Here is a 12,855-nt window from a genome sequence, read left to right as displayed (position 1 = left end):
ATCAGTGACACTTTTGGAAGCCATTGTAGTGGTGCTGAAGTGGTGTAACACATGAAACGAATGTGGAAGGGAAAAGGACCAGCACTGTTGCTGTGCAAAGCACGGGCAGTAGCTAGAAGCCAAATGCATACACATGTATGACGTTTCAACTTTCAATGCGTACACATGTATGACGTTTCACTTGTAGAAGGCGCTGTGAATCGAGCTGTATATAAGATGCGGTTTCCTTTCTCTCCATCAGAGGGCGCTGAATACATATAGATAATATAGCGTAGATACTGCCCTACTGGTGCCTCCCTCCTTTCACATTCACACCAACACACATACACACTCAGGGCCAGACCAGGCTCTGCCGCCTGCACATCACCCCGAGCTGTTGCAGGAGCTTGCACCATGGAGTGAGTACAAGAGAACTCGCAATGTTACACCCTGCCCATTCCCTAATCACTTCTGCTTTCTGCATGCTGTCCATCCTGCACACCTCCTGTATCACTCACACTCTCCCTGCATCTCCCGCACCCACCTGCATGTCACAGTGCTCCTCTGCATCCCTTGCCTTCTGTCTGACCTGTCTCTCGCACACCTATCTGACCATCACACTCCCTCTGTCAGCTCCCACACTTGTTTTCTGCACATGATTTCTTGTATGTGTTATTCTTCACAGCGCATACATTAGTACAACTGAGTGCCTACATGGAAGCGTCACCTACCTTAAACACTGTCATGCTCCCATAGATTTCCTTTGCTTTTATCCCTACACATTTTCTCTATACTCCTACCCCTATCCAGCACACACCCTCCTCTGTCCCATGTGTATTCCTGTATAACCCCAGCCTTCCTTGTGCATTCTCCTGGCTGTACCTAGGCCCCTGTGCATCGCTGCCTGTGTCTCCTATCTGTGTGCACCACCCCCACCTCCCCATATCTCCCTGCATTTTTGAACCCTGTTCTGGTTTCTCAAATTCCTGATCTTCCTGTAATCACATCTACTCCCTGCATCCCTGCTGCTGCTGCCCAGTCACTCCTCCCTCTGATTGTCCTCTACATCCTCCTGCTGTTATTATGTCAATAGTTGTATCCATTTGCCAGTCCTGAAATTCCCTGCCTCCATCTTTCCCGGATACTACAGTACATCTCATGCAGTATGTTGCACTTATGGATATTATGTTGTGCTGTGCTGTTAGTGTCCTTGGTGTGAGATTTCTGCCAGTATACTGTAAATAGGGAGTCTCCCTCTGGTCCTAGGTTCCTGTCAATACATCTGCAGCGTATGCAGGTAGCTGAGATCTCTCTCATCCTTTTTTACCATCTGACTTTTTGCCACCTGTTGTCCTTGCTGATGTGTGATGCCTGCTGTCAGTACCTGTAACACCTGAAATCACACCTGGTCTGCTCTGTGGTTGGTGTCTAATGCAGAATAGAGAGCTGCAAGGTGCCCAGGAATACTGTAGCGAGACATCAGGCAGAAAGAGAGAGAGAGAGAGAGAGAGAGAGAGATGAAAGCATGCAGGGAGCAGTGGCTGTGGGGGAGAGAAGAAGGAGGGAGACATCATGAGTGTAGACAGAATGAGCAGGAAAGGGAACAGGGAGTGAGTGACCTCAGTACGGGAACAAGAGCCACATTCCAAAACAAGGTTCAAATTCCTAGCACAGCCAACAATTCACTTCCGAGCAAAATACTCCTCCAAGAAGCAATCAAATATCATAGTGCGCTCTAACAACATGAAGTGAAATATATCATGTTAACATAAGCTAGAAAATGCAGTAATAGCTTATGCTTGTCAAGTGGCACATTATCATGCAGAGCCATACAATAATGCATAGGGATTTAATAACCAACAAACAGAATTGTATAATAACATATTTCATGCTATAATAACAGCAATTTAATGGCACATAAATGCAATAATAAAAGTAGCCTACAGCGAAAGAAGTCAAAGCTTTTTCTGCTCAATTGATGTTTTATTATTAGAGTGGATATTTAACTTAGTTAAATTACTGCTTATCTCTACAAGAAAAAAAAACAGAATAATATTGTATATTCCAAAGTGTTCTGCCATTGGCTGCCTTTATACATGTATGCATTGTAGTCCAGGCGTTTATGTCATTCCTCCAATGGCAAAAAAATTATTCACATTTGACAATTGCCTGGGGGAAAATGGCAGCTTACAAATTGCAGCTGATAATCAGTTTTTTGGTTATAAATACTCTTGAATTCTAGCTCAATAAATGTCAGGCCAGGTTTGTCTTGCTCTTAAATTCTAGGTAATTGTATCTATCCTTCTGTGTAGTTGAGGTGTATGGCTAGCTGAACGTCAACCAATTGATGACTGCTGTGCTGCAGCAGCCAATCAGCAAGGTTTTTATTACCAGTAACAACACAAGACAAATTCTGTAATATTCACTAGTATTTTTAGTAATTTCATAATTCTTCCACACTGCATAACATAGAGGTAATCATATGTATTTATGGTGTAAAATCTAAATAACAGCATCCTAGGCTCCAGCACTAACAGTGTTGATGTTTGTGTGTATGAACGCTTAGGGGAGCCATTTATTACTAATCGCAGATCTTGGCGCAGTTTCAGTGCCCAAGATCGCATTGCAGGATGCAGTTACACTGGGCAGATATATGAAGCAGGACATGCAAGTACAGGGACTCAGAAAAAAAGTCCATCCCTTCGCACTGAGTGGCAGCCATTGACAGAGAGGGTTCCGGAGAAACCTCTCCTGATGATTTTTGCTATCTTTAGCACATGGGCTACAATGGGCTAATGCCATCTTCAGATGGCGGTACCTGTGGGGACCAATCTCCAGAATGCTTCCATGCCGGAGTTTGGTAAATCTGGCAGCATCGCATCCTCTATAGAAACCGATGGGAGGTTGTGGCTGCAGTTGGGAATGGAGGGATCACAGCAGGTATCTCCGATATCTGCTACAATCCCTCCTTCATACATTTAGGTGATACAAAATATTTGCGGTTACCCCCCAAAAATGGTTGTTTTGGGGGGAATAAGTTGCAAATATTTCTTGATAAATGGACCCCTTTAAAGAGCAATTAAAACCATTTGTGGACACTAATCTATATCAAAGCCATTACATTACTGAGCTAACAAATCTAACTGATGACTCCAGCACAGGGATTCTCAAAACCAGTCCTCAAGATACACTGATAATCCAGGTTGTAAGGATAGCCATACTTGAACACAGGTGACTTAATTAGTAGCTAAGTTATTTTTGTTTAACCATCTGTGCTCAAGCATGAATATCTCTAAAACCTGGACTGTTAGTGTGCCTTGAGGACTGTGGTTGGGAAGCACTTGTCCTTTAGAACCATGTTTCTCAAACCCAATCCTCATTGACCCCTAGCACTCTAGCAGTACATGTTTTCAGATCATGTAGCTGTAGCACTGGTATGTTAATTCACTAACACATAGGTTCTCAAACTCGGTCCTCAGGACCCCACACAGTGCATGTTTTGCAGGTCTCCTCACAGAATCGCAAGTGAAATAATTAACTCCACCTGCGGACCTTTTAAAATGTGTCAGTGAGTAATTAATACACCTGTGCACTTGCTGGGTTACCTGCAAAACATGCACTGTGTGGGGTCCTGAGGACTGAGTTTGAGAACCTATGCACTAACATAATAGATCTAGTTGAGGTATTAATTATTCCTGAGTATACCTTGAAAACAAGCAATGTTAGGGTTCCATGAGGTCCGAGTTAGAGAAACACTGACTTAGAATGGTAGAACTGTAGAGTATATGTGATTGCTACATAATTTCCTTGAAAGCAGAAATGCTCTATACAGGCTGCAGATTGGTGGTGATACTTGGGCATTCACAATTGTGTCCCAACATGTAAAACATGCTTTATCATTTTATCTTTTTGTCCTAATCCTGGCACCACTTTATACTATGTGTTAAGGTGCATACACACTTGCCGAGAAAGTAAACAACATCGCTTATTTTCACCCTTCCTGAGCGACGTCGTTTACCTTCTCGGCAAGTGTGTATGCTGCTGACGACGAGCGATGCGCCGCCCCGTGGGTCGTTAACGACCCTTGCTGTCAGCTATGCATGCAGCTCAATTTGGACTGCTGTCCGAGAGCTGCCTGCACGGCCCAGCCGCGACGTCACTGAGCAATATGGTCGTCCTGTCGCTCAGTATGTATGCACTGACGCCGACCGTCCGGCCCGGGAGGGGGAAAGACTAGGTGACGTCGCTCATAGAACACATTGCCTAGTGTGTACCCACCTTTAAGGTGGGTACACACTAATAGATATATCTGCAGATCAATTGATCTGCAGATATATCTATGTACGGATCGGGCAGTGTGCTGTGCATACACACTGCCCGATCCGTCGGGGGACTGACGTCATGAACTGGGCGGGCGCCCGCCCGCCCAGTTCACCTGTCAATCACCGCCGGCCGCCGCAGCATGTGTACGGGCGGTCGGACGACCGCCCCGTACACACACAGCGACGCGCCAATATATCGGTAGATATATTGGCCGTCGGCTGTGCTGCGCGGCCGACGCGATACGTCTGTGAACGACGGAGTTCAAGAGAACGGCCGATATATCGACCAGTGTGTACGGTTTTTGAGTGAAGGATACGAAATGAAGCATTACTTGTAAACAAAGCTGTAGTGGAGACTCTTGGCAAAATGAATCACAGTATTTGACCTTTTTGCTGCATATACGAACATTTGAATTTGTATTTTAAATAGCTTTTAAGAGGATCTTTGATTACGGATGTCAGCTTGAGTTTAAAGGATGGCACTCATCAAATGTATTCTTTATTTTGTGTACGTTGAAAAAATTGCTAATTTATTAAAAATAGATAGTTTTGATTGTATTAATGGTGTAATTACTATGCACCTCCTCTTTAGATGGTTGCTATGGAGAGCTTCTAGTCAGTGATGAACTATCGTCATAGACAGCAGTACAATGCCAAAACAAACCTGCAGGCTATTAAAAGATACAATCTAACATACTGAAAAATGAGACACTATAACAAAAAATAAGTAGTTTCAACCTTTTGTATTATATTTATTCATTTAGTATTATTTTTTTTATTGTGTTAATTTTACACAGCATGACAAATTATAACTTGCCATTAATTCTCAATTAGAGCAGAACATCAATCTCTATTGCTCAGATAACAACCCTCTCCCCTTAGCAATAGAACCATAGCTTGCCCACTTAGCTAGGGTTCCGCACTAGAGAGAGTCTCAGGGAAAGCACTCCAATTACTACCCAGAAGTTATGCTTTCATTCTTTTCCAACATCCATATAGCAAGATAATACAGGAGATATATTATTTGTCCTCTCCTCAGTACATGGATCTGGTGCATTTTCTTGGAGGGGGAGGCTCTTATCAAACTGTAGTATCAGCACTAGGTCATGACACTAATGCCATTCTGCTGGATGGGTGATTGAGGAAGATAAGTTAATCACAGAGACAACTTTTACTTTAGAAGGCACTGAGGAAGATACAGCAGTTCCTGGCAATTGCATAGAACAGAAACTAGATGCAGAAGATATCCCAAAGTAACAGGTATAATATATATTACAGGGGGGTACTCACGGAGCCATATTCATCGCTATCGCTGATGCTAGATTGGCCTGCCGTGCAGGATTCTAGCAGGTCGCTCATTTCACCCGCTTTACTGTTCCTTATGATATCAATGCATGGTTAATGGCACGGGATCCGGTCTGAAGATCGACAGTGTCTAGGTCGACAATGTTTAGGTCGACCACTATAGGTCGACAGTCACTAGGTCGACATGGATGGAAGGTCGACAGGGTTTCTAGGTCGACATGTGCTAGGTCGACAGGTCTAAAGGTCGACATGAGTTTTTCACATTTTTTATTTTTTCTTGGATTTTTTCATACTTAACGATCCACGTGGACTACGATTGGAACGGTAAAGTGTGCCGAGCGAAGCGGTAGCGGAGCGAAGGCACCATGCCCGAAGCATGGCGAGCGAAGCGGTGCACTAATTTGGGATCCCGGTCACTTTACGAAGAAAACGACACAAAAAAAAAAATCCTCATGTCGACGGCTTTGTCAAATGTTTTTTTTATGCTTAAGATCAAAAGTCACGGACCTGAGATGGATATACTTGCTAAATGTTCTCTGATATTTATATTTTCCGTAGCTGTCATGGAAATCAGCATGTTCTGCGTGATATGCTTTGCCTAACACAGTTTTATGTCTTCAACTTTTTCACATATTTAAGTGAATGTAATTTAAAATATCACTTATGAATTCTATTACTCTACTAGGCCCTACACACTGATCGATCTCACTGAAAGATATGAACAATCTCGTTCATGAATGAACGAGATATCGTTCATATCCTTCAGTGTGGAGGCCCAAGCGATGAACGATGCGCGGCCCCGTGCTCATTCTTTGCTGTGCATGCAGGCCAATATGGACGATCTCGTCCATATTTGCCTGCACTTCAATGGAGCCGGGTGACAGAGGGATTGAAGAAACTTCACTCCCCCCGTCACTGTCCCCCCGCCGCCGGGTCGCCCGTCGGCCGTATCCGCCGTCGGGCAGCTCGGCGGCGGATCTTTTAATGTGTAGGGCCCTTACCTCTGATCTTAGAAGAGGGTATGTCCTCTATGCACCAAGTGAAGTCCTGTAAAATAGCCATTAACTGTCAGGTTATACTAAGGGCTGGCTGGCAAGTTCACCCTTGGGGGGCAGACACAAGCAAGATGCCCTGGTTTATCTACCAGCAGACTGTGAGGGACAACAGGAGTGGTTTGTCAAATATGGATGTGATTTCATGTGGCTTTTTTTGTTAAAGGGCTGTAAACAAATACAACACATACCAGTCCCATCAGACAAAGCAGAGACTATTCTAGTGACCTCTGTTCAATTCATAGCATAACAGTGAACTATGGGGGTAATTCCAAGTTGATCGCAGCAGGATTTGATAGCATTTGGGCAAAACCATGTGCACTGCAGGGGAGGCAGATTTAACATGTGCAGAGAGAGTTAGATTTGGGTGGCGTGTGTTCAATCTGCAATCTAATTTGCAGTGTAAAAATAAAGCAGCCAGTATTACCCTGCACAGAAATAAAATAACCCACCCAAATCTAACTCTTTCTGCACATGTTATATCTGCCTCCCCTGCAGTGCACATGGTTTTGCACAACTGCTAAAAAATTTCCTGCTGCGATCAACTTGGAATTACCCCCTATGGGGGAAATTCAGACCTGATCGCTCGCTAGTGTTTTTTGCAGCGCTGCGATCAGGTCAGAACTGTGCAATGTGTATGCACCACAATGCGCAGGCGCGTCGCACAGGTACAAAGCGGATTGTTGCTGTGTGATGGGTTTTACGAAGAATCCATTCGCACAACCGATCGCAAGGAGATTGACAGGAAGAGGGCATTTGTGGGTGGCAACTGACCGTTTTCTGGGAGTGGTTGGAAAAACGCAGGCGTGTCCAGTCGTTTGCAGGGCGGGTGTCTGACGTCAATACCGGTCCTGAACTGTCTGAAGTGATCAGAGCGGCTGAGTAAGTCCTGGGCTATTCAGAAACTGCACAAAGTTTATTTGTACTGCTCAGCTGCACATGCATTTGCACACCTGCACAGCTAAAATACACTTCCCTGTAGGCAGTGACTATCTGATCGCAGCAATGCAAAAAACTGCTAGCGAGCGATCAGGTCTGAATTACCCCCATGGACCTAATTCATGTTTGTACGCAGATGCAATTGCGAATTTGTAGGCTAAAGAGCCGCTAATGTTAGCAAGTGAAGCTGCCGCCCAGAAATGAAAAGAGACGCCCACCGTAGCCATCACAATTTCATTTGCTATTGTGTACACATTCGCAGCCTATATGCAAAAACAAGGAACATCGAGGTTAAGGGTAAACCTATGGTTTTGCACGTATGAGGTCACAGCTGAGGGCAGATACATGCTCCAAAAATGGCCATGACGCCTCTGCATTTTTCCAACCACTCCCCGTTAACACCTCTAAACAGTCACTTCCTATCAGTCACTTCTCCATGAAACCTCATTGTAACAAGATATTGACGCATGTGCATTACGATCGCTGCACATGCACAGTCTGCTGATAATCGTTCCATTGCGTGAACATCGCCCACTGCGTACAAACATGAATATAGGCCCTATATCCAATAGTGCATTCTAGTGATCAATGGGCCTAATTCAGACCTGATCGTAGATGTGCTAAATTTAGCACATCTATGATCAGCTTCCCTGACATACAGGGGGACGCCCAGCACAGGGCTAGTCCGCTCCGCATGTCAGGCCCTACCCCACCGCACAAGTACAAAAGCATCGCACAGCGGCGATGCTTTTGTACTTGAAGAGTAGCTCCCTACTAGCGCAGCTCCTGGCTGGGAGCTACTCGTCGCTGTGTGTGATGTCACGCAGCCGCCGTGGTCTGCCCCCTCCCCCCCCCCCCCCGCATGGTCCGGGCACGTCTGCCTCCTACTGCCCAGCAACCGCCTCTGCGTGTCAATCAGGTAGAGGCGATCGCAGGACTGAGATCGCCGTCGGCTGTCTGGCATGCGCCGGTGCACTGCGGCGCTGGAACATGAACAGTTCAGACCTGATCGGCAGCAATGGTCAGGTCTGAATTAGGCCCCATATACAGTATAATACAGTGTTGGAAACTTTCTAGTGATCAAAATACAATACAGGATGCATTCTAGTGACTAATATACATACAAAGAGCCAGGAGAGTTAATTCCCAAGATGGGTCCCTTCTTCTGAGCACCACTCCACATACTACCATGTGCTGTCAAGAGGGTACCCCTTCCTCAGTGGTGCCATATTCCCAGTGATATTCAGGAAGGTTGTGCATACACACAAAATAGAAAAGGTTCTGGCACAGTGCTTTCTGTATGCTGTGCCATATTTTTGGAGATGTCACTGGGAGGATGCCCCAGTGGAGGAGGGAGATTCTCTTGCTGGCACCAGGTATGTGTACTCTGGGTGCAGGGAATGCGGTGTGGGTCTCCCCTGGACCCAGAAGCCCGTGTGCACCGCAGACCCTGCACCAGTTGTAAATATGCTTATGCAAGGAGCATTCTATTGACCACCTTTCAAAGCAGGGAGCATTCTAGTGACCCATATCAATACAGGGAACATTTTAGCGAACAATGGGCCTGATTCGGATTTGTATGCAAACCCGATGGTCTACGTACAAATCCAAAAGTGTGGGAACTGCTCATGCGCAGAACGGGTCCTGCATGATTCCTCGCAGTCCCCCCTTAGCCGCATCATGATTGACATGCTGCGGTGTTTGGCGGGTGGAGTGGGGGCAGTGATCAGGTCCGTTCTACAAAACTGCTGCCGTTTTGTAGGCATGTCGAGCCCAGGGTCTGTGTCATCGGAAGCAGACTTCCTGAGCCCGGCTGAGTAAGTTTCAGCTTATGCAGACTGGCTGAGGGCTGCGACCATTGTGATGTTAATCCGATGCTGCATCTTCAGACACAGAACTCGGATCTCAGATGCTGGCAGGAGGCGTCTTTTTCCTACAGACACCTCCTTTAGCATTACAATTTTATGGTATGATATTGGAAAGCTGCTGCCCTGTGGCTGTGCAATACCAACCACATCAGAAATCTAAATCTACTACATATACTCCAACAATTTGACAGAACGTAATAATATTGTTAAGACAAATGATACAATTTCAGTTAAATTGTTTTCTTTTGTTATAAGTATAATAAAATAAATACCTTCTTTAAAATCAGACCCCAGATCTGACCCTAGATTTGACCCCTCACCTCCTTCATTAAACATATTCCAAAAATGAGCCCCTTACCTCCTTAAAAGTCATAGGGGGTAATTCAGATCTGATAGCTGAGCTGCGTTTTTTGCTGTCCTTCGATCAGATAGTCACCACCTACAGGGGGAGTGTGTACTCGCCGTGCAAGTGTGCGATCCTATGTGTAGCGGAGCTGCTAAAAATCAGTTTGTGCAGTCTCTGCGTAGCCCAGGATTTACTCTTCCAGTGCGATAGAATCCTGCTGATCGGGGCCGGAGCTGACGTCAGACACCCTCCCTCAAAACACTTGGACACACCTGCGTTTTTCCTGACACTCCCTGTAAATGTTCTTTGCCACCCACAAACGGCTTCTTCCTGTCAATCACCTTGCGAACGCCCGTGCGAATGGATCCTTCACACCATCCTGAAGTTGACCAGCGATGCCCGTTGTAGCTGTCTGACGCGCCTGCGCATTGCGGTGCATACGCATGCACTGTTATGACCCGATCGCCAACTGTACGAAAATGCACAGTAGCGATCAGATCTGAATCACCCCATACTCTGAATATACACCCCGCCATCTTTAAAAATCATATGATATCCCAGATCCTCCCCTTCACCTACAGTAATTAAAAAATTGAACCTCAGATCTGACCACATCCTGTCTCATTAAAAAGCATAAACCATATCCGATTTTTCCCCAACCTTTGTACCCCTTTACAAATTTGACCTCAGATCTGAATCTCTCTTCACACTGTTGTGTTAAATGTAACAATTAAAAGGTCCAAGCTGTTTGTCATGGGGTCTACTAATGGAGCATCAGTAGGGGGTTGTAGTGTTCACATATGGGACTAGCCCATTGTTTTTTATGTGTTCTGTGGGGGAGATTCATCAAAGCGTGGAGAGAGATGAAGCGCAGAGAGAGAAAGTACCAACCAATCAGCTCCTGTCATTTTTCAAACACAGCCTGTAACATGACAGAAGCTTTTTGATTAGTACTTTATCTCCAAGTTTTGATAAATCTCCCCCTTTGTGTGTTTACAGATAAGTCAAATATATGCAACATGTTTCATTCATATCTGGCTAATGTAGGCCACAGATCTATGGGGAACACCAGTCAAATTACTCACCATTACTTTGGTCCCTCGCTGTTTCTTGGCATGCTTACAGCTTCTGGCCCTGTGATTGGTAGATAGCTCCAGTCATCCACCAATCAGCATTCCAGAATCTATTTGTAGGCTATAATAGAAGCCTCAAAAACCATAAATATCACCGGACTGTTCACAGGCGCTGATAGATCTACTTTTGGAGTAACACTCTTTAACAGGAGGTGGAAACCCTTCAATTTCAGACCCCCTATATTCTCCAACACATGAAATAAAAGAAAAAACAATAGTGTAATATTGTTATTGTAATGAGGATTCTTTTGATAACACTGCAAGTGGAATCTGTACTGTGAGGAATTGTCTACTAGAATCGTAGACACATTGAGCATGAATAGGAGAAGGTCAAGCCTTAATGAAAAATCCCCTCCATTGTCTATTGCTCTCTGGTATGCATCTCTCACGTTTTCCAATATCATAGAAGAAATAAGCAGGTATAGTATAATACCGTTTTTATTCACATCAATCAAACAGAACAGGATAAACACTGGACTCTCACCATAAAGGATTGTCCATCAAGTAGACAAACAAGGCATGATAGAACAATAACCAGGCATCCCCAGCACCTTGAAGTTCACTCCACAGATCCGTTCCAGTGTGTCCTGTACACAGCAAAGTTCCGCCGACGCGTTTCGATACTCCCCGTCATCTTTATCAAGGCATAGCTATTCACCCTGCAGGGATACCTATTTATACCCCTTTGGTGATGTCATTAAATAATTAAACAGAAACTCCTAATTCCAGACATATATTTCCTAATAGCTAATCAGTCCATTGTGTGGCTAGGAATAGTATCCATTCCACTCATCCACCACTGACATTACAGCAAAATCCTTTGATTCACTCTTGGCCGGCGTGGTATTTGATATAGTTCACATTCTCTTGCATGCATTCTAACATCAAATACAACAATAACGGAGAAAGCAACAAGCAGCACATGTAGCCATTTCCATATGGAGTTCACTGTCATATTTATGCAGCGGGGTACACTGGGATTCCACAGGGAATACATCGGGGTGTAGAGTTGGATCTTGATCCGAGGCACCAACAGGCCAAAGCTTTGAATGTTCCCAGGATGCATTGCACTGCCTCCTCTATAGCCCCGCCACCAGGCACTGGAGCTCAGTTTGTAAGTTGGTGTCTGCAGTGCAGGTCACTAACAGGTAGGGCTACGCCAGGCAGCCCTGAAAAGAGCTTTTAAAGAAGACTTCAAGGGCCGCAGCACTGTGAATGTCATTCTGACATGCTGTGCTGCGGCTCCATCACCTCCTCCAGCATCGCTGCATACACTCGCGGCCTAGTTCCTGGGTACTTGCAGCAGAGGCGCACCGGATTTCAGGCTGACACTCTCCTGGATCGCGTGGCTGCACTTCAGGGAGGAGGTAAGAGAGTCTCCCAGGTGGGACCTGCCGGTAAATCGCGGTCCCAAGAGACGGACCGCACCGCTAGCGTGGACACTGTACGGCACAGGGACCACACTATATCCACCAGGGCAGGTAGCACGGGTCGGATTTACTAAAATCTGTTTGCAATAGGCTCCACAGTACCCGGGGGTGAAGTCCAGCAGAGGAGATAAGGCGCTGACATGTAGCCCCTCCCCAAGCTCGGGCTCCATTTACTGCTGGTGTTCCCGCCCTGGAGCTGCATTTCTCTCTCCCTCACTCCCTGACTGAAATTTTGGCGCCATCTTCACTACTAGCTGGGCTGATCTCCGGGACTGCAGGGCTCTGTCTCCTCTGTAAAGCCGCCTGCCTCATCAGCGCTGTGCTTTTACAGGCACTTAAGTATTCTACATGTCATTTTAGACCTGTGTTAGTCAAGAACAAGTGCACTACTACCTGAATATTTTATTTCAAGTATGCTGACTACACTTGTAACACGTCTTACGCCCCCTGTGGGATCTCCTGTGCCATTACAGCCACATAT

The 12,855-nt window shown here is 45.5% G+C and overlaps 1 protein-coding gene across 2 annotated transcripts in view; it reads left to right on the top strand.

Annotated features, from left to right (window-relative positions):
* Positions 1 to 293: 293 nt before the first annotated feature.
* PALM (paralemmin) overlaps positions 294 to 12,855 on the top strand; it is a 118,085-nt gene continuing 105,523 nt past the window's right edge. For both annotated transcript variants that reach the window (XM_063914390.1, XM_063914389.1), the window contains exon 1: positions 294 to 398. In XM_063914390.1, the coding sequence (XP_063770460.1) occupies positions 394 to 398 (5 nt within the window). In that variant the 5' untranslated portion in view covers positions 294 to 393. The remainder of the gene's footprint in view (positions 399 to 12,855) is intronic.

The sequence above is a fragment of the Pseudophryne corroboree genome, chromosome 1 (genome assembly GCF_028390025.1).
Source record: "Pseudophryne corroboree isolate aPseCor3 chromosome 1, aPseCor3.hap2, whole genome shotgun sequence".
NCBI classification, from domain to species: Eukaryota; Metazoa; Chordata; class Amphibia; order Anura; family Myobatrachidae; genus Pseudophryne; species Pseudophryne corroboree.
The sequence above is the reverse complement of the archived record's forward strand: the minus strand, read 5'-3'. Positions and strand labels throughout refer to the sequence as shown.